Genomic DNA, 21,262 nt, shown 5'->3' with positions numbered 1-21,262 from the left:
GGGTTGTCCCAGAACTGCTCCTTCTGGGTTGTGTCAGCCTCATGGGAGCCTCTTTCTCAACTGTAAAGTGTACAGAAAACCCACTTTGGAGGCTAATTTGAAGAATCAAATTTGACCTTCCATGATATAATCTATACTGGGTCTGACACAAACTTATTTGGTGTTTAAAGACTATTCTTGTTCGGGGCATCTGGTTGACTTAGTTGGTTAAGCATCCAACTTCGGCTCAGGTTATGATCCCACAGTTCGTGGGTTCGAGCCCCGCGTCGGGCTCTGTGCTGACAGCTCAGAACCTGAAGCCTACTTCAGATTCCGTGTCTCCCTCTCTCCGCCCCTTCCCCACTCACACTCGCACTCTGTCCCTCAAAAATAAATATTAAAAAAAAAACTTTAAAGCCTGCTCTTGTTCATTTCCCAATAAACAGTTCCAGTACACAGAGTGAAATTCTAGACAAGGCAGGCTAAGGCTGCACTGGACTTTTTGCGGGTAGGAGAAGCCACACACACAAGATAAATTCACCTTCCACCATCAGGCGCTTCTGGTGGCAGGGCCTAGCGTCGGTGGTCGGCCCATCTTGGCCATGTGTGGAGGGTCTGGCCAGGATGCGGTGCTGGGGGTGTGCCGAGTGGGAGAGGTTTGTCCGTGAGGAAAGTGAAGACGTGGACGGGGAATTGCTAACAGAGTCTCTGCCTCCATTAAGCCCATTTAGAATTTCCCTTTGAAGAGTGGGTCATAACGTGGCAAAACCCCAAGTGAGCTGAGAAAACAAGTGGTGGGAATCGGGACTGACTGCAGAGGGCTTCTGGAAGGGCCTGCTGTAGACACTGGGCTGGAGAACCACACAGGGAACTCGCAGTCCAGTGGGAAATGCGTAAATATGCATTTCTGCGCATTTATTTGCCACCTCCCCGCAGTGGGCGCTGGGAGACAGAGGACATGCGGTGATGGCTTCTTCCCACCCAGAAGAGGGGAGAAACAGCCACACTAACAGAAACCCAAGACCAGACCCTTAGTCCTGACCCCAGAGCTGCCCACAGCTGGGATCCCTCCAGCCTGTCACGGCCCTTGAGCAGCAGAACGGAAGAAACCTTGGGACCATCTGGTCTGACCAATGTTTTAAGACGAGGGAGGCCCAGAGAGCAGAGGTGACCCGGACCAGGCCACCCCGCAGGTCGGTCAGCGGCAAAGCTGGGCCTCATCCACACGTCTGACCTCCACACAGCATGTTCCCCGCCAGGCTGGCCAGCTCTCAGCCCCCTGCTTCCTGCTCCAACCACTCACCAATCATCTGCTTTTGTTCGTGCAGCGGCGCTGCGGCCAGCATGGACGCGGTCAGGGGCTCCTGTCCGGGGACGCGCACAGCGGGCTCCTGGACCTGCAGCGGTGCCGGAGACACAGCCCTTAACCACCACACAAGGGCAAGGCTTCAGAACACTTACCCTGGCAGGTGAGCACAGGCCTCCCGGAAGAGGGGAGCTGGGGCCAAGGTGTGGACAATCGGGTGGGACAGAGTCCCTAAGAAGGGCACAGTGGGACAAAGTCACACTCTAATTCAGACACCTTCCACAGTGCCACGAACCCATAAAGACCCCACTGAATGTTGCCAAATGAAAGCCACATGTTACTAACCACTTCATGCCAAATAAGGCACCTTTTATCAAGTAGCTTCATGGCCCCACCCCCAAGCATACTTCTGACCCTTCCATATTATGGTAACTTTATTTTTTTTTAACGTTTATTTCTGAGAGAGAGACAGCATGAGCAGGGGAGGTTCAGAGAAAGAGGGAGACAGAATCTGAAGACAGCCTCCAGGCTCCGAGCTAGCTGTCAGCACAGAGCCAGACGTGGGGCTCGAACCCACGAACTGTGAGATCATGACCTGAGCTGAAGCCGGACGCTTAACCGACTGAGCCACCCAGGCACCCCATATTATGGTAACTTTAAAAGCACGTTGCTGTTTAAAGACTATTCCCTTGTTCCTCTTGCGAGAAAGTTTGAAGTATATGCATTAAAATTCGAGACAGGATATGATAATGCTGAGTTTGAGGCTTGGGCAGGGAGAGAAATATATAGCCTTTTAATTTAATCACATTAGGTATTTTTAGTTCTGTTTTGTAGATCTATCCATTCCCTTCAGTATTCAGCATATTGCTAGAATATTTTTCCCTGCTGCTCAACACTTGAGTACTAAGGAAATCCAGATTACTTTTGTTAATAATCCAGGCAGAGCAAATCATAATTAATAAACCAAATGTGATCTTGGCTCTTTCCCTCCTTCTGTTAGTAAGGGTGACTGTTTCTCAATGGTACACATTAGTAAATGCAACTTGACACTTCAAGAAGAGAAACAAACCAACCAACCAGCAAACGAAGCCCAGTGAGGGCCAGTGCCTTAGCCAAGGCTCTGAGCCAAGGCCCCGGGAGCCCAGACTAAGAGGGCAGTCAGGCCAGCCTTACCCTGTGGTTGTATGCTGCTGAGGGATATTTGTGCGTCTGCAGAGGCCCGCTTGGTGCAGGATATTCCGCCCCGCCGGCACCTGTGGTCTGGGTACCAATATTGGCTACAAGGAGGAAGCAGGGGAGTTAGGGGTTGACAGCGATCTAAAGCCAGGAAGCCTAAAGACGAGCGTTTGTGTAGAATCCCAGCGCCGACTGAGGCCAGCACGCAGAGGTACAAACATCTGCCGAAAGAGGAACAGATGTGCTGGCCTTACAGCCCAAATCTACGCCCTTGATCACAGCTGCTGCAGTACTTGCTAAGGTTCTGATGTGACTGACGCTAAGCCCTGGCGTGGGTGATCTCATTCACCTGCACGACAAAACAGGGAGGGGGGGACGGGGTGCTATTTTCATCCCTGTTTTAAAAAAGAGGAGGTAGGTGATCAGCTATCGTAGTTAGCAAGGCCACAGGGTGAGGTGGCCCCAGGAACCAGGTCTGTGGGACTCTGGAACCCACATGAAGTACAGGGCCTCACCGCCTCCCAAGTCAGCTCTACCCTCCAAGGGGCAAATGGCAAGGTCACCGCAGAGGCCAGGCCCTAGTCCCCACCTGTGCCGACAGAGCCCCAAGCCCCCGCCCCACCCTCTGCTCACACCCCTTCCTCTCGGCCCTGCCCACACTCACCCACTCTCTGGGTATGGGGCACCGTGGGTGGCACCTGGGTGGAGACCTGCCTGACACTGCTGACCTGCGGCGGGGGGCGCCGCAACATGGCTGGCTGTCGGACCATTGAGGCAGCTGGAGGGTAGGTCGCTTGTGGCACAAAGAACACAGAGAGAAAGGTCGGTGGGGCAGGGGCAGGACAATCAGAGCGCCCTGAAGGTTGTGGGGGGAGAAAAGCAGTGCGGAAGGCAACTAGAACATTCGCAGCGAAAAGATGGTTGAATTCATCGAGTCAGGCAGACCCAGAACTCCAGGGAAGGGGAGTGTGAGGAGATCGTCAATTACAAAGCCAACTCGTTTCTATGCAGAGCCCCAGGAGGCATAGACAGCATGGCCGCACCCACTGCGTCCCCAACACAGCTGCGAGTGAGAGTGAGCTCTGCTCCCAGAGAGGGGCCGCCCGGCAGCAGCACTGCCACTGGACGGTCTCTCACGGTCACAGATCAGACAAGTCTTGTGAGCTAACTGAAGAGCATGGCTACACTGCGAGTCTTTTACAAGGTCAACACTGCTTGGAGCTTTATGTATGCCTCATTCAGAAGAGGAAACTGAAGTTCAGAGAGGTGAAGTTACCCATGCCAATTAACACCCTGGGAAGCAGCAGAGCCAGGCTTGCCCCCAAAGCCTGTGTTCGTAGTCCCAGGTTCCATGCTGCCCTCAGGGGTCCGCCCCCACGGGCCAGGCTGAGGGTAAGGGGCTGAGTCACTCACAGGAGGGTCTCAGAGGTTGGGCCGTCCACCTGGAGGCAGGCTGCATGGGAGAGCCGGACGCGTAGTATGCAGCCTGGGCGGGAGGCTGTGCGGGAGAAGACTGGGGGTGAGGGGTTGCGGCAGAGGAGAAACTGCATCCCCTCACGGACACCCCTGCGGGAGCACCACTGCCCCCTCCGGGGACTGGCTGGGATGAAGCCCCTGCTGCCCCAGTTCAGGCTGTTCGTTAGCCCTGAACCTTCCCGGGCAAGGTCACAGGTTCAATCCTTGCCCCTCATCATCAGAGCCACTAGCCCAAAGAGCGGCACAAAATGGTGACAGACCCACTCAGACTTGGGCCAGCTTAAGCTACTGCTAAAATGAGTAGGGGAGGGGCGCCTGGGCGGCTCAGTTGGTCAAGCATCCAACTCCTGATTCCAGTTCATGATCTCACAGTTCAGGAGTTCGAGCCCCGTGTTGGATTCTGCACTGACAGCATGGAGCCTGCTTGGGATTCTCTCCCCCCTCTCTGCCCCTCCCCTGTTCACGCTTTCTTTCTCAAAATGAATAAAACTTAAAAATATTAAAAATAAGTAAAAATAAGTAAAAAGAACAGGGGAGCAGCTATGTCCATCCCAGCAGCTGCGAATGGCCAACACCTTTCCACTCCCTTGAAGTCCTGGGAGCTCCCTTCCCCAGTGGGGCTCCTCCGGACACTGGCCTCCAGGAGACAGATTGGCGGGCAGCCCACAAAACCTGACCACCTAAGTTGGGGAAATGCTACGTGCGCTCTGCTGGCCTGGGAAAGTCCTGATGCACATGAGCACGTCAGGGCAGAGGAACGTGTGTGCGAAAGGACAGTATAGTAAGGAAAGCTACCTCCTTTTCGTTAACGCGTGGTTTCTCCATCTTATTTGACCAGGGAGAATCTTTTTTTTAGCACAACACGAACCTCTCCCTGGTTGGGGAGTATTGTTTGACAGCAGCACGTTTACCCCCTCTTACACATGGGGGTTACAATGGCCCGGCTGCCAAGCTTCCAGCAGAAACAAGTTGAGAAGCCACATCTACACATGATGGTCTTCCTGTTCTACCCGGATGTCAGGGAAGGGGTGCACAGGGTGCGGGCAGGTCATCACCTGGGGCACAGTGGGCAGGAAGTAGCTGGGGGGCTGCTGGAAGGAGCCCAAGATGGGGCCTCCCAGGGCCCGCATAGTAGACAGGCGCTGCATGTACTGGTTGGTCAAGATGGCCTTCCGCTCCTCTTTGCGCTGGGCCAGTGCCACGTACAGCGGCTTGGTGCCCACGATGCGCCCGTTCATCTCTGTCACGGCCTTCGTCGCCTCTTCTGGAGAGGAAAAACACACAAAGCCAAACCCCTTGCTGTGGCCACCCTCTGTCATCACCTAAAAGCAAGACAAGACAAGGNAGCGGGGCAGTGAGCAGGCCCGGGAGAAACGGTCACCCCGACATTGACTGAGGCCCACCGCATGCCAGATGCTGGATACGCCTTTTCGCTCCACACGCTCTGCCACCTGATCGGGGGGCGGGGGGCACCGTGACTCCCACTTCACAGGTGACAGAGGCGGGGCTGAAGAGTGACTGGGCGGAGACCAGTGCACTTGCTAACTGAGGGCTGCTCGCTGTTTAACAGGACATTTTCCAGAGTCCGTGAGAACAGCTGCATTTCAGATTTTTTTTTCGATCTTTAAATTTTCTTTCTGAAATGATTTTCCTAGGCTATGATGGAAAGCTGGTTTCAATTGTATCTACCCTCATCAGAGGGGCTATAATGAAGATAGTTTAGGATTGGTTAAAATCCAAGAACAGGGTAGGAGTCTTTAGCCAGAGCCATGATCTTAAACACTTCATTTGAGGTCACTGCGATGAAAATATGCATTTCGACTGCCCTTTGGTTATTTTAGACTACATTCACAATTCTTTAGTTCATTTGTGGAATTATGGACACAGTAAGAGTTCTTAAGAGTTAGGTTTCCTACAATCAGCAAAACTAAAAGTCAACCGACAGAATAGGAGAAAATATTTGCAAACGACATATCAGGTAAAGGGTTAGTATCCAAGATCTAAAAAGAACTTCTCAAACTCAACACCCAAAAACAAATAATCCAATGAAGAAATGGGCAAAAGGCATGAAGAGAGATTTCTTCAAAGAAGACATCCAGAGGGCCAAATGACACATGAAAAGAATGCTCAACATCACGCATCATCAGGGAAATACAAATCAAAACCACAGCGAGATACCACCTCACGCCTGTCAGGATGGGTGACATTAACAACTCAGGGAACAACAGAGGTTGGCGAGGATGCGGAGAAAGGGGAACCTTCTTGCACTGTTGGTGGGAATGCAAACTGGTGCAGCCTCTCTGGAAAACAGTATGGAGCTTCCTCAAAAAATTAAAAATAGAGCTACCCTACGACCCAGCAATTGCACTACTAGGTATTTATCGAAGGGGCACATGCACCCCAATGTTTATAGCAGCGCCACTGACAATAGCCACGGTATGGAAAGAGATCAAATGTCCACTGAAGGATGAAGGGATAAAGAAGATGTGGTACATATATAAAATGGACTATTACTTGACAATCAAAAAGAATGAAATTTTGCCATTTGCAACAATGTGGATGGAACCAGAGCATATTATGCTAAGCGAAATTAGCCAGAGAAAGACAAATATCATATGACTTCACTCATATGAGGACTTTAAGATACAAAACAGATGAACATAAGGGAAAGGAAGCAAAAATAATATTTCAGAAGGAAGGGGACAGAACATAAGAGACTCAAATACAGAGAACAAACAGGGTTGCTGGAGGGGTTGTGGGGGGGGGGATGGGCTAAATGGGTGAGGGGCGTTACAGAATCTACTCCTGAAACCATTGTTGCACTATATGCTAACTTGGATGTAAATTAAAAAATAATTATTGAAAAAAGAGTAGGTTTCCTAGAGATTCCAGTAAAAAGTTAGATCTGTATGGGGGTGCCTGGAAGGCTCAGCTGGTTAAGCTAATCTGACTTGATTTCAGCTCAGGTCATGATCTCAGCATCCTGAGATGGAGCCCTCCGTACTGGGCGTGGAGCCTATTTAAGATTCATTGATTCATTCTCTCTCTTTCTCTCTCTCTCTCTCTCTCACACACACACACACACACACACATTCACCCTCACTTGCTCTCTAAAATAAAAATTTAATAAAAAATTTAAAGTTAAGAAAAGGTTGTATTGAATATAAAAATTAAAGATTTAAGTTTATATTTTCGGTGCCTATTCTGTTAATTTTCTTTGTGGTAGAAATAAAAGTCCTTATTACAATTTAAAAAAAAGAAGTGGGGAGGGGAGGGTCTTTGTCCAGGGTCACCCGGCCTGTGGACACACATCAGCCATAATTTGAACCCAATGCAGGGTTCTGGTAAACTTCCATTGCCTCTGCAAGGCACTGAGCCAAGTTCTTTAGGAGTCTGGGGAAGGCATTCTTAGCTTTGTTATTAAAAGAACCTTTTTGGGGCACCTGGGTGGCTCAGTCAGTTAGGCATCTGACTTCGGCTCAGGTCATGATCTCTCAGTTTGTGGGTTCGGGCCCCGCGTCGGGCTCTGTCCACTAGCTCAGAGCCTGGAGCTTCTTTCGGATTCTGTATCTCCCTCTCTGACCCTCCCCTGCTCACACTGTCTCTCTCTCGCTCTCAGAAATAAATAAAACATTAAAAAAAATAAAGTTTAAAAGAACCTTTTTATTTTGGAGTAACCTCAGGTGTACAGAAAAGTTGCAAAAAAAAAAAATAGTACAGAGCAGCTAACTTACACCCAGGCTTGCCTATAAATCCACATTGCATTTATGGGTCTTAGTTTTGGGGGTGAGGCAGTCTAGACACTGGCCTGGCTCATGCATTTAGATTTGAATAGACATACTTTTTAAAATCTGCTCGGGGCGCCTGGGTGGCTTAGTCGGTTAAGCGTCCGACTTTCGCTTAGGTCATGATCTCGCGGTTCGTGGGTTCGAGCCCCGCGTCGGGCTCTGTGCTGACTGCCGGCTCAGAGCCTGGAGCCTGTTTCAGTCTGTGACTCCCTCTCTCTCTGACCCTCCCCTGTTCACGCTGTCTCTCTCTCTCTCCTAGAAATAAATAAAACATTAAAAAAAAATTTAAAAAAAAAAATAAATAAAATAAAATCTGCTCTATTAGAACCCATGCTCTACACATCATCAATTTTCAAACTGTGCTTTGCAAGCCACTCATATGGGAGCCTGAACCCAAGGGTCCACAGAACCCCACAGGAAGGCCAGTGGAGAGAATTCAGAGGGTCTGTGAACTCAGACCCGGGAGGGGTTGGGGGTGGGAAGGCATCTTAAATTTCACACTAGTGTTTCCTTCTATTTTGAACACAGGCAACGAAAATAGGGGTCTTGGCTGTGCCCGTGATTTTGTCAGGAAGAGACAGAAGATATTTTCATATCATGTCAGCCACTGCAGATCTCAAAATATCATTTGTGCTAATTGCTACCTCTATAGATCTTCTAAGTCCAATGTAATTATGAAGCACATACTGCTGTTACCTTAGTATTTTGATAATTATATTTCAATAGAATTGTTTTCCTGTAATCCTATGAATTTTCTTTTATGCATTTAAGAATATTCTCAGAAGGGATCTGTATAGGCTCTCATCAGGCAGCCAAATTTCCTCAATACAAAAGTATGGTCTTAACAAGGTAATGGGAACTTCTGTAAAATAGTAAATAATACACTTAAGTAGCTTCTATGAATGTATAGTGTTACTAGCACTTCATATATCTTCACTCATTTTCAGATCACTAGATTTTATCTACACTAGAAATCATAAGTATATAAACCTACATAAAATTCCCATTTTATAACCTAATTGGTCAGCTAACAAGATAGCGTCACAACTCTAAGCAACCCAAACTTTCTAGAATCCCCTTCACTCGAGGAGTCCTCAAGGAGGTGGGTGAGTCCCCAGAAATTATACATAGTGTGTGAATAATCAGATCACTATTTTACCACTTTTTGGGGGCAGGCGCTCCATGTGGACTCTCGACTGCTCAGGACACTGGGAGAGGTGGGGAATGTTGCTCCCACTTTACAGATGGGTAAACAGGCTCCAAATGGCAAAGTCACTTCCCTCTGATTCTACAGCTAGTTAATGGTAGGACTTGGCATTTAGACCTAGTTCTAATTAACTTTAACCCAGTTTTCAACCACAATACTACACAAAGTATAAATTTGCTGGGAAAGAGGACCCACAGCTTTTTTATAATGTTAACGGAAATTTACTGATGCTTAATTTACATGTCCCACAGCTCGGTCACATTTGAGTCCCTAACTCAAAAACTGTTAGAACCTCTTCCCCAAAGACCAGGCATTTAAAATTGGATTCAACAGGGGTGCCTGGGTGCCTCAGTTGGCCAAGTGTCTAACTCTTTTTAAAATTTTTTAATGTTTATTTTTGAGAGAGAGACAGAGCGTAAGCAAGGGAGGGGCAGAGAGAGAGGGAAACACAGAATCCAAAGCAGGCTCCAGGCTCTGAGCTAGCTGTCATCACAGAGCCCGACATAGGGCTCAAACTCACGAACCACGAGATCATGACCTAAGCCAAAGTTGGACACTTAACTGACTGAGCCACCCAGGCGCCCCAAGCATCCGACTCTTGATTTTGGTTCAGATCATGATCTCACAGTTCATGGGATCAAGTTCCACAGCAGGCTCTGCACTGACAGTGTGGAGCCTACTTGGTAGTCTCTCTGTGCCCCTCCCCTGCTCTTGCTCTCAAATAAAAAAAGTTAAAATTGCATTGAACAGTTAGAAGAACTTCTAGACCATTTCCTAAGAACCCAACCATTGCATCACCGTGCTGGTCTCCAGCCCCACACTGATCTCTTTGGAAAGTTCCTCACTCCCACCTGCAACTCCCTACCTCCTCACAGCCAACCCAAATGTTTCTGCCATGGCCACTTCTTACAGGAAGCCCTCCTTCCTGTTCCCCTGGGCTACCATAGCTCGGCCTCCAATACTCCCACCCTCACTGCAAGAACACCTCATAATAGACTTGAGTTAATGATGCATCGGACTTCCCCACTTGACTATCAGCTCCTCAAGGGCAGGAACCACATCTAACTTGTTACTGTATACTTCCCGGAGGGCCTGGGAAGACAGGAGGTGCTTAAGGATGGAATGAATGAATGCTGGGGCATCTTAAATTCCTCTGGGGAGCTTTAAAAATAAAACGCCCAGGCCCTGCTCAGAGATCTTATTTCGATTCGCCTGACTCAGGTGTCTGTCTTTAAGAGCTTCCCAGGGGATTTTAATAAGCCACACCTGAGAACCATCCAATGAGCCTAACACTCTCATTGTAGGGATAAAGGTCAGAAGACATCTGCTAAAGGGCACAGAGCTACTGAGTACAACAGCCAATCATCACATAGCAGGTGCTAAGGGGGCGGAGCACATGGAAGGAAGGAAGGAGCCCAACCTTCTCATTTTCCAGATTGGGGAACTGAGGTCCAGAAGATAACAAAACAACAGAAGTCCGTGGAAATTCTGGGACATGAATTTCTAGAATCTGGCATACAGTAGGCACTCAATAAATGCTTATTGAATGAACCAAGGTTACAGTAGCCCCAGTAAGTCCAGCTGTGTGACCGGGACTGGACTTCCACCCTCTTTCCCTCAGAGCAGACAAGGCTGCAGGTGGACATCAAATTCCAATAGGGGGTCAGACATAGTGCCCCAAACTCTAAAAGGAGCTCAGCACCAACGGGGGAAGAAGGGGTGTGCAGGCAGCAGGAAGACAGAGGGGCAGGCTCTCTATCCCCTGTGGGTGCCCCCAGCCCTCACCTTGGCACTGGTAATCACTCCATAGGGAGAGAACTCTTTTCTCAGCTTCTCATCATCGATGGAGTCATCCAGGTTCTTAACATACAGGTTTACACCCTAGAAAGACAGGTTACTGTGGAGGTGTCCCTTCCCTTCCAGGCCCCAGGATGCCTTGTGTCGGGGACCAATGCAGGCCATGGGGGCCCTGGCCACCAAGCCTCCTTCTCCCAGTCTGGCATGGTACCCACGCCCCCAGTCAGTGTGACCATCACTGGAAGCTGCAGCCCCCCATGGCCCCTAAAGCCAGCTTCCTGGGGGCGGGACTGCTGGAGAAAGGCTCCATATTCAGGACCCTCCACACACAGACACGCTCACACAGCAGCAGGGACACCGGGGGTCTGACCCTCACCTGGTAACGGGTCAGCCGGTCCTGCTTCATCTGCTGAAACCTACGCTTCAGCTCATTCTGCCGTTCCACCCGCTTCTGGGCCCGGCCCGCGTACAGCAGCCGCCCGCTCACCTCCTTCCCATTCATGTCCGTCACCGCCTGGGCAGAGAGGGAGCGAGCGTCCTTGGGAACCACCCCCATGAGGCCCCGGCCTCCAGTGCCTGCAAACCAGGCCAGCCTGGTCAGCGGAGAATCATTAGATCAGGATAAAAGCCATTTATTAAAGAAGCCACTTTTTTAAAAACATGGGACAACACTTCAGAGGAAACCGTAGATTTAAAAGAACCTGATTCACCCTCCACTTTAAAAAGCGAAGTTGAAATTTGCAGAGTTTCCCATAGTTAACATTTAGGTTCTTAACTGTACCTATACCCTGATGACCTGAACAAAGCCGGGAGCAGAATTCCTTCAAAAATGCACGAGCGCATCATCAACATCCTTCACTTCACGCTGGATTTCACAGCTCAAAGAATCCTTTTTGCTATGAAGGCTTTCATTTTTGTTCAGAAACAGGTCTTAACCCTTTTTTTCTTTTCTTCAGATAAGAAGAAATGGTCATCCTAAATAGTCAGTGTCTTTGATTGCGTGGAATCCTACATCTACAAGATGTAAGGATTCTCTTAATGCACTTATACTAAACTAAATTTNCTGGGTGGCTCAGTCAGTTGGGCATCTGACTTTGGCTCAGGTCATGATCTTGTACTCTTGTGGGTTCGAGCCCCGCATCGGGCTCTGTGCAGACAGCTCAGAGCCTGGAGCCTGTTTTGGATTCTGTGTCTCCCTCTCTCTCTGCCCCTTCCCTGCTAGCACTCTCTCAAAAACAAAATAAAAGCAAAAAAAAAAAAGAAAATCAGGAAAAGGTAGACTTGTGTGTATACCAGCTCGATGGTTAGGATTAGACACTAGTATTAGTAAGGAGAAATGTTTGAAAGGGGCCTTTTTAAGTGTTTTTAACGTTTTATTTATTTCTGAGAGAGAGAGAGAGAGAGAGAGACAGCCAGCATGAGAAGGGGAGGGTCAGAGAGGAAGGGAGACAGAATCTGAAACAGGCTCCAGGCTCTCAGCTGGCTGTCAGCACAGAGCCTGACACAGGGCTCAAACCCACGAACCAGGAGATCAGGACCTAAGCCGAAGTCGGTCATGAGCCACTGACTGAGCCACCCAGGTGCCCCTGAAAGGGGCCTTTTTAAAGTAAGCTCTACACCCAAAGCGGGGCTTGAACAAAACAAAACTTTTTGAGTGGTCAGCTAGTTAGTAAATATTTTTACACAATGACATTTTCTTACCTAAATATGCAAATCTATGTAAACATAGTCTAGGGCCACAGGAATGGCTACATCAGTCCTCAAGGTCATTACCTGGGTTGTCTATTCCGTTCCATTGATCTATGGGTCTATCTTTTTGTGCCAGTATCATGCTGTTTTGAATACTATAGTTTTGTAACATAACAATGGAAGATTACTCAGCCATTAGAAATATTGCCATTTCAATGCCATGGATGAGCTAGAGAGTATAATGCTACGCAAAATAGTCAGAAAAAGACATACCATATGATTTCAGTCATATGTGGAATTTAAGGAAAAAAATGAGCAAAAGGAAAAGAAGAGAGAGAGGGAGGCAAACCAAGAAATAGACCCTTAACTATTGAGAGCAAACTGATGGTCACCAGAGGGGAGGGGGCAGACAGGTTAAATAGGTTAATTAACATACAGTGTAATATTAGTTTTAGGTGTACAATATAGTGATTCAGCGCTTCCATACTTTACCCTGTGCTCCTCACAAGTGCTCTCCTTACTTCCCATCACCAATTTAACAAGATTTCAGTCTTTTTTATGGGTAATATTCCATTGTGTGTGTGTGTGTGTACGATATATACACATATATGTATACACACATCTTTAATATGGGTGATATTCCATTGTACACACACACACACACACACACACACACACACACACACACACACCTTTATCTACTTGTCAATTTGTGGCCACTAGGGCTGGTTTTATAATTTGGCTACTGTAGATAATGCTGCTATAAACATCAGGGGGGTGTATGGAATTGTTGAATCACTATATTGTACATCTGAAGCTAATGTAATACCATACAAAAGAAAGTTGTGCTTACAGAAAAAAATTAAAAGTCTACTTTTAATTTAATTAGTCTACCACCAAAATCTTCTAAGACCTTGGAGTCTACAGACCCCTGAGGCTTCACCCACCTATTCCAACTGGTCATTTTACAGGGGAGAAAACCAAAGCCTAGAAAGAGAGAGGCATTTGCCCAAGGACATACAAAAAGTCACCTTTCAAAAGGAGCTGTTCACTTAAGAACAAGACTTCTGAGTCAGAAAGAGCTGGTTCCAATCTCAGTGAGGTCTCTTGCTAGCTACAGCCCCGTGGAACCTGATAACAGGTGAGGCCACCCTGGTGAAGCAGAGAGGACAGTGGACACAGCTCTTAGCACAGTGCCCGGCCCATGGTCAGTGCTCGGCAAGAAGTGACTGCTATGAAGACGGCACCCGGTAGGGACTCCAGCCAGAGTCCACAAGGAGCTCAGATTCCCCTTGTCTCACAGTCTCCGGGGGCTGGGGGGCGGGGCAGCATCCAGTGAGAGAACATTGGAGTGGGGAAGCCAAATAGGACAATGTTACTCCAGCTCGGTCACTGTGTGACCTTGTACCACCCACTTGTTCAGCCAATAGATATCTGGTACCTACTGGCAGGTGCAATGCTAGAGATTTAAGGGTGAAGGGAGATCCGGCCCCTACCCTCAGTCCTATACATGGAGATCTGTGTTAGTGATGGAGAGAGGCAGAAAGGGCACCTCACCAGAAGCAGGTGATGATAGAAGAGGCTTCTCGGAGGAGGGAAAGCAGAAGCGGAGACCCACAGGATTAGCACTAAGTAGTCGAAAGCCACACGGTCTGATATGGTAGTCACTAGCCGCTACAGCCACCTGAGCATTTGAAATACAGTACATTTCCACTCAGACTAGCCATAAGTTCCAGGTTTCAAAGAATTAATACCAAAAGAAGGGGAATGTAAATATCGCAGTTTTTATATTGAATACACACTGGAGTGACAATTTCAATATGTTCAATTGAATGGTAGACATTATTAAAATCAATTTCTCGTGGTTTTTTTTTTTTACCCTTTTTAATGTGGCTATTGAAAAATTTTAAATCTCACATGTGGCTCCCATTATCTCTCTACTGGGCAGCACTAATCTAAAGAGCAAGAGAAGGGAAATGTTTTGAGAAACGGCATTTATCTGCAAAGGCCTGGGAGCAAGAAATAACGAAGCACTTCCCTTCCCCGGCCTCAATCACACCATCAATTTAAGAAGAGGGTAGTGGCGGTCTCAGAGGCTCCCCTACTTCCCATGGGTGACAAGAACCTATGAAAAGTAGTCAGCCTTAGGGTTTAGAAGCAACCAAAGGAGGCTAAAATCTTCTGCCTTCGCCACAGGCAGGTAGGGCCCTGACAGGTATGGGCCAGGCTGGGGAGGGACTTTCTTCTCCTCTACGGGTAGCTGTAACCCCTGCTCCTGATCTCCTCTCTTCCTAGGAAACTAGTACTGTTTCCTCTAGGAAACAGAGCCACGGGAGGCTCCTACCTTCTGGGCGTCCTCATGCTTTTCAAAGTTGACAAAGCCAAAGCCCCGGGAGTGGCCGTTGTCATCCCTCATCACCTTCACGCTCAGCATCTTCCCTGGGAAGGGCCAACCTGGCTCAAAGGGGGAGTTCAGGAAGCCCCAAGATGTTCCCCTCCCTTCTCCCAGTCCCTCAAGAAGCCCCCGAAAGGCCCCTCCTCCCAGCCCAACCTGGGGACAGGGGACAAAGTGATCCCCAATTCCCCTGGAGGACACGCCCACCAAACTGGGAGAAGAGGTCCTGAAGGCCCTGCTCGTCCACGTCCGCGTGGAGGTTCTTCACATAGATGTTGGTGAACTCCACGGCCCTAGCTCCCAGCTCAGCTTCCCGCTCCCGTCGAGACTTGAAGTGGCCAACGAAGCTGTGGACACACAGGCAGGGTAGGTAGCTGCCAGCCATCAGCCACCCCCATCCCACCCAGCAACCCTGGATCGCTTGGGTCAATTGCCACCAGCCTCCAGGCACATGCATCCCTCATCAAAAGGCTGGGCAGGTCAATACTCTTTAGATAGAGAGATTATATCCAAGGCTGGACCACTTCCAACAGCCAAGATTCTACGTTCGAGCACCAGGTCAAGACGACTTCATTCTTAGGCCGCGTGGGTGGCTCAGTCGGTTAAGCATCTGACTCTTGTTTTCAGCTTAGATCTGCATGGTCAGTGCAGAGCCTGTTTGGGATTCGCTCTTTCTCCCTCTCTCTCTGCTCCTGTCTCTCAAAATAAATAAACTTTATTTTAAAAAGAAGATTTCATCCTTGTGGCAAAGGCACAGAGAACTCCTACCATACACCAGGCAGCTGAGTGTACAGGAGAGAAGAGCATGAACTTGAGAGTCCTACAGATGAGGGCTTGAATCCCCATTCTGCAGTTGCCTACCAGTGTGACCCTGGGCAAGTTACTTAACCTCTGAGCCTCAGCGTTTGTTCCTATAAAACTGCAGATGAGGGATGCTTGGCTGGCTCAGTTGATAGAGCATGCGGTTCTTGGTCTCCGGGGTTATAGGTTCAAGCCTCATGTTAAATTAAATTTTAATTTAAAATTTAAATTAAAAAAACCATTTTTAATGTTTTTATTTTTGAGACGGAGACTGAGTGCAAGTGGAGGAAGGGCAGAGAGACAGGGAGACAGAATCTCAAACAGGCTCCAGACTCTGAGCTGTCAGCACAGAGCCAGACGCAGGGCTCAAACTCGCGAACCACGAGATCATGACCTGAGCTGAAGTCGGAAGCTTAACCGACAGAGCCACCCAGGCGCCCCTAGAGATTACTTTAAAAAAAGAAATAAAAAAAAAAAAAGAAATAAAAAAATCAAATAAAAACTGGGGATGAAACTCCGATCACAGGCATTTGCTTATTCATTTCACAAGCACTGGTACACTAGAGAGGCAGGTAGTGACAGAACCAGACGTGGTCCACACCAGCATTGCTATGGGGGGACTGAAAATACTAATTTTATTTTATTTTTTATTTTTTTTTAAAACCTTTTTTTTTTAAGGTTTTTTTTTTTTATTTATTTCTAGGAGAGAGAGAGAGAGAGACAGCGTGAGCAGGGGAGGGTCAGAGAGAGAGGGAGTCACAGACTGAAACAGGCTCCAGGCTCTGAGCTGGCAGTCAGCACAGAGCCCGACGCGGGGCTCGAACCCACGAACCGTGAGATCATGACCTAAGCGAAAGTCGGACGCTTAACCGACTAAGCCACCCAGGCGCCCCTGAAAATACTAATTTTAAAAATTTTAATTCCCAAGTTCATGCAAACACATCTAGAAAAATATCCTAGATTAAGAGGAAAAAAACTTAAGAAACTTTGATGATGTCTATAAGCGCACTTAGCACAAACAAGCTGTAGCTGGCACTGTAGACAGAGCAGCAAAGGCGAGCTTGGGCAAACCATGGCTAATGAAGATCGCGTCCTTTGCAGAACCGGGGAAAGCCCGCCAGGCTCAGTTTCATTAACCCGAGCCGCCCCTGAGAAGCTTTGGCCAATGTAACCCTCAGTGCATCTTCTGGCTCAAAGCCTCCCTGCCTCCACAGCACTGAGCGTGGGGCTGGCCGTCACCGGGGCAAAACTGGGGACAGGGACCTTCAGGGCCTCTCCAGCATCTGCAGCTCGACTGTCCTGTCCATGAAGAGGCGGCAGGGCGTGGGGAATGCCACACTTAAAGGATGAAGATGGGCTCAGCACAGGCCTCCTTCCCTTCCTGTCCAAAAATCCCACGAAACACCACAAAAGGTTTAAGACAAAGATTCACAGCCATGCCAAGAAGGCTGGAAAACGGAGGAGATCACTGAATCCAGGGATGATGTGGCCGCTTGCTGGGATTTCAAAGTCCCTTCACTAACTACTCAGAACACCTCTCTCACGGATATTAGCAGCCCTGTTCTGACTTGGGGAAAGGGAGCCCCGAAGACCCTGCACTCTGCCAAGGTCACACTGCCAACAGAGTACCGGCTGCAGCTCAGAGTCTGGTGGCCATTATTAGACAGGGACGGTGACATCAGGCCCCCATCCCCCGGTTGGCCATGGCCCCACCCCCACTCCCCACCACTCACACTTTGCGGTCGTTCAGCAGCATCCCATTCATGGTGACGATGGCCTGCTGCGCGGCCTCGTGGGTTTCAAAGTGGACAAAGCCGAAGCCTCGGGAGCCGTGATCATCACACACCACCTGGGCCACAGGGGAAAAGGACAGAGGCAGCACGCGACTAAGGGTTCATGTAGAAAAGGACGGCACAGGTGACGACTATTTGAGTGCCTGCTGTGCCCGACGCAGGGTCCCTCTGCCTTTAACTCCAGCCCTGGCTCTCCCATTCAAATTTAATCACAGGGACTGGGGGCCACACTCTGGGGCACACGCCACTAAGGGGATCACCTGCTCAGCTTGTTAGATTAGCTACAAGACCCCCTGCAGGCAATCTGGAACCTCTGAGCCCCAGCTGCCTGATTGGGGAAAATAGGAATAAATGACTCGTCCGAGGTCACTAGCCAGCAAAGCTTTGGATTGTTATAGCTACCGCCTAGCAGGTGAGCAGAGGACCAGGGATCCTTGTGTTGTGAAGATCACCAGATGGAAAATATATACACAACCAGCCTACGGGGTGCTTTCTACCACTGGCCCCTTTCAGAGGGAGCTGAGGTATGGAGAGGTTAGAAACTGGCCCGACGTCACATTGCTAGCTAGCGAGCCAGGATTTGAACCCTAGATGTTCGGCACCGAAACCCCAGGTTTGACCGACTATGTGGCGCAGATGCTCTGCTCGGCAGCCGGCCAGACTGCAGGTCTAGAGCACTTCCCGCTGTGCTACAGAAACCTTTCCCGGGCAGCCACGTGGCGCGCTCTTTCCTGGGCCTTTGACTATATGGTCACTACCCTTTTCCCTCAGAGCCCCATTTCCAGCTGTTTCTAAAAATGTCACCGTCTCCAACCAGCTTGAGAGCCCTCATGGTAGGGCCCACCTTTGTGTGCCTTGTAGCTACCCTGGCCCACAGCGGGTCCTCATTCGGCCTCAGACCCTCGCCTGAGTCACATCGAGCTTTCTGTCCCATCCACAGGGGCCCAGAGAAAGCCTCAAGGCTTGACTGCCCTGATGGCCTTAATCAGCAGCCCTCCTTTTCCCTTGCCCTTTATAATTTCTGTTCTCTCTCTCCCTCTCCCTCCCCTCCTCCCTCTCCCTCTGAATCCAGGCTGGTCTTAGGACTTGCTTTGGCCAACAGAATGCAGTGATGGTAATGGTGTGCCAGTTCTGAGCTCACATCTCAAGGGGCCCGGGGAGCTTCCACTCTGTCTCCTGGGCCGCGGCCACGGTCAGGAGAATAGCCTGAGCTAGCCCGCTGGAGGAGGAAAGACCGTGGGGAGCAAAGCCGAGGCACTCCAGCGGACAGCCAACCGCCCTGCAGAAGCAGAGCCAGCTGGCTCTCGGCGGGCATACGAGGGAGCCCAGACCCCAGACTGCCCACTGCAGATCATGAGCTGAATGAATGGCTGCTGACAGCCCCTAAGCTTTGGACGCTGGTTATGGTTATGCAGCAAGAGCTGACTGATACACAGGTGCCCTTGGTGGATCAGCAAAGAGAAGTGAAGGAGTCACTACCGTGAACGTGCTCGCTGCGTCCGGAGCTGTACTGAAAAGCCGTGGGCCGCCAGGCAAGGCGTTGCTCGACATCCCGCTACCACACAGGCATGGGACAGACCCTCCCCCGCCAGGAGGCACACCCACCTTGCAAGAGAGGATGTTCCCAAAGGTGGAGAAGGTGTCGTACAAGGCCTTGTTGTCTATGGAGTCCTCCAGGTTCTTGATGAAGATGTTGCCCACACCCGACTTGCGGAGTCCTGGGTCCCGCTGGGACCACATGATGCGCACGGGCTGGCCTTTGATCACTTCAAAGTTCATGGTGTCCAGCGCCCGCTCCGCTGGACAGGAGGAAGAAGAGGAGAAAAAGGAGCAAGTAAGGGTATTTCTTTCCCTGAGCCCTGAGGTGCTTAATTGGAAGCAGAAAAAAGTGCCACCGTCTGGGTGTCACTTGAGAGAAGAGCCCGGAGCCTCAGAGGAGAGCAGAAATAATTAACGTGTATGGTGCTCCTCCCACCTCCGTGTTGGGGTCCCATCCAGCTCCTCGTGAGCATGGATTCAAAGCCCCACTTCACCGAGGGAAGCTGAGGCTCAGAAAGGGGGCAGGATCAGTGGCAGAGCAGGTCTACGGCAGTTTCGAGAGCACACGGAGTAGATAAAAAGGTAAAGGAGGGTCCATGAGACAAAGAGTGGCAGCAGTTAGGGGAAATCAGAGCTCGGAGGCAGAGCTGAGATTCAATCCCAAGCAGCAGGACTCTGGGGGACAGTGAACGCCTCTCTGAGCCTGTTGCTTCACCTGTAAAGTGGGGATGATGAGACTATTACCCACCTTCCCTCATCTAATGAAGGGAGAAAATACCATTTACCCCCAGGTTGAAAATTAAATCAGGTATGCGGGGCACCTGGGTGGCTCAGTCAGTTAAGCGTCAGACTGTGGCTCAGGTCTCACGAACCATGAGATCGAGCCCCGCATTGGGCTCCTTGCTGGCAGTGCAAAGCCTGCTTGGGAATATCTCTCCCTATCTCTCTCTCCCTCCCACCCTCCGCCCCTCCTCCACTCTTAATAAAAAGTCAGGTATGTAAGGTGCCTTGCATTTTGTGCCTGGTACAAAACAGGAGTTTGGTAAACGGCAGGGTATCTGAAAACGGCACCCTACGCCCATTCTCCTGCCCCTGCTATGGCGGGTTCCCTGCGAGGTAAGAGGTAAAATCCTTTCTCTTCCCTGGAGCTCAACTTATACCATCTGTGAAGTCTGGCAAAAAGGTCAGGGCGTGCAGGGCTTGGAGGAAGAGGTTAGAGGCAATGGGGGGTAAAGCAGAGCAAAGGGGAAGGCTCTCTGTAATCCAGCTCAGTCACCTGCTGGGAAACGGGCAAAACCACCCCAGCAAACCCCCAGTTTAGGAAACCTCCCCATCCACCCAAGAGACTCAGTAAGAGTGGCGGCTTTTGGACTCGGCTGGGGCAGCCCTTCCGTGGTGGTTTCCGGAGTCTTATGCCTGAATGTTATAGCTACCATTCTTCTCTAAGATTAGCACTTACTGAGCCCTCACGCTGCACCAGATGATACTGGAGATCCGTCTGAGACGCAGCTCACTCCTTCCACGCTATGGGGGAATAAGCCTTAGCGCCATTTCACAGGAGAGGTGCTGAGCAAAACCGGCGCTTTCAATCTTTATCCTCTCCACTGACAAAATGTAGCCATAACCACCTGACAAGCTCTAATCAATCCTATCAGCTCGGAAAAACTGGGTTGGGGGCCTGGAGTGGAGGAGTCTTCGGGGTTCCCCAAAGAGGAGCCTCCTGGGGTAAGCTCAGGTCTGGCAGCCGGGAAGGCGGGAGCCCAAGGCCGGGCTCTCCCGGCTTCCCCACTCATCACCTGCAACCTCCCCAGGTGCTCTGACTTTCTCACCCTCCCAACCACTCTAGGGAAGGTAGGTGCGATCCCCATTTGAAACTCAGAACGGCTGATTAATTGCTCAGAGTCACACAGCTGCCGGCCTTCTGATCCGAGGTCGGCCTGACCCCTTAGCTGATTTCACTCAGCCTTTGTAATTCTCCTCCGTAAAACGGAGCACCAATAAAACACACAGTAGACTCGCGCTAATTGCTCCTTCCTGTCTCAGGGGCCTCTTAGGGACAGGGCCTCTTCCAACGCCTTGAATCTCTGGGGCTCAGTTTCCCTGGTTACAAAACGAGAGACGTAGGAGCAGCCAGAGACGCTGTCTGTCGGTCCGTGCGTCCGCCCCCTTCCCCGGGGGCTCACCGTCGGCGGGCTGCTGGAAGTTGATGTAGGCGTAGCCCAGCGAGCGGCGGGTGGCCACGTCGCGGCACACGCGGATGGACAGGATGGGGCCGGCGGGCGAGAACTTCTCGTACAGCATGGCCTCGGTCACGTC

At 50.0% G+C, this 21,262-nt stretch overlaps 2 protein-coding genes across 2 annotated transcripts in view; both read right to left on the bottom strand.

The window, feature by feature from the left end:
- STK4 (serine/threonine kinase 4) overlaps nt 1-21,262 on the bottom strand; it is a 336,256-nt gene that overhangs the window by 116,221 nt on the left and 198,773 nt on the right. The gene's annotated exons all lie outside the window — the stretch shown is intronic.
- Nucleotides 1-21,262, bottom strand: part of PABPC1L (poly(A) binding protein cytoplasmic 1 like) — a gene marked incomplete at its 5' end in the record, with an annotated part of 22,567 nt that extends 1,305 nt beyond the window's left edge. The window contains 12 exons of the mRNA XM_077765295.1: nt 1,283-1,376; nt 2,459-2,562; nt 3,126-3,254; nt 3,875-3,959; nt 4,993-5,259; nt 10,718-10,813; nt 11,106-11,243; nt 14,763-14,857; nt 15,021-15,160; nt 17,348-17,463; nt 19,013-19,206; nt 21,130-21,262. Coding sequence (XP_077621421.1) covers nt 1,283-1,376; nt 2,459-2,562; nt 3,126-3,254; nt 3,875-3,959; nt 4,993-5,259; nt 10,718-10,813; nt 11,106-11,243; nt 14,763-14,857; nt 15,021-15,160; nt 17,348-17,463; nt 19,013-19,206; nt 21,130-21,262 — 1,591 coding nt within the window. The remainder of the gene's footprint in view (nt 1-1,282; nt 1,377-2,458; nt 2,563-3,125; nt 3,255-3,874; nt 3,960-4,992; nt 5,260-10,717; nt 10,814-11,105; nt 11,244-14,762; nt 14,858-15,020; nt 15,161-17,347; nt 17,464-19,012; nt 19,207-21,129) is intronic.

The sequence above is a fragment of the Crocuta crocuta genome, unplaced genomic scaffold (genome assembly GCF_008692635.1).
Source record: "Crocuta crocuta isolate KB4526 unplaced genomic scaffold, BGI_CrCroc_1.0 scaffold477, whole genome shotgun sequence".
NCBI classification, from domain to species: domain Eukaryota; kingdom Metazoa; phylum Chordata; class Mammalia; order Carnivora; family Hyaenidae; genus Crocuta; species Crocuta crocuta.
The sequence above is the reverse complement of the archived record's forward strand: the minus strand, read 5'-3'. Positions and strand labels throughout refer to the sequence as shown.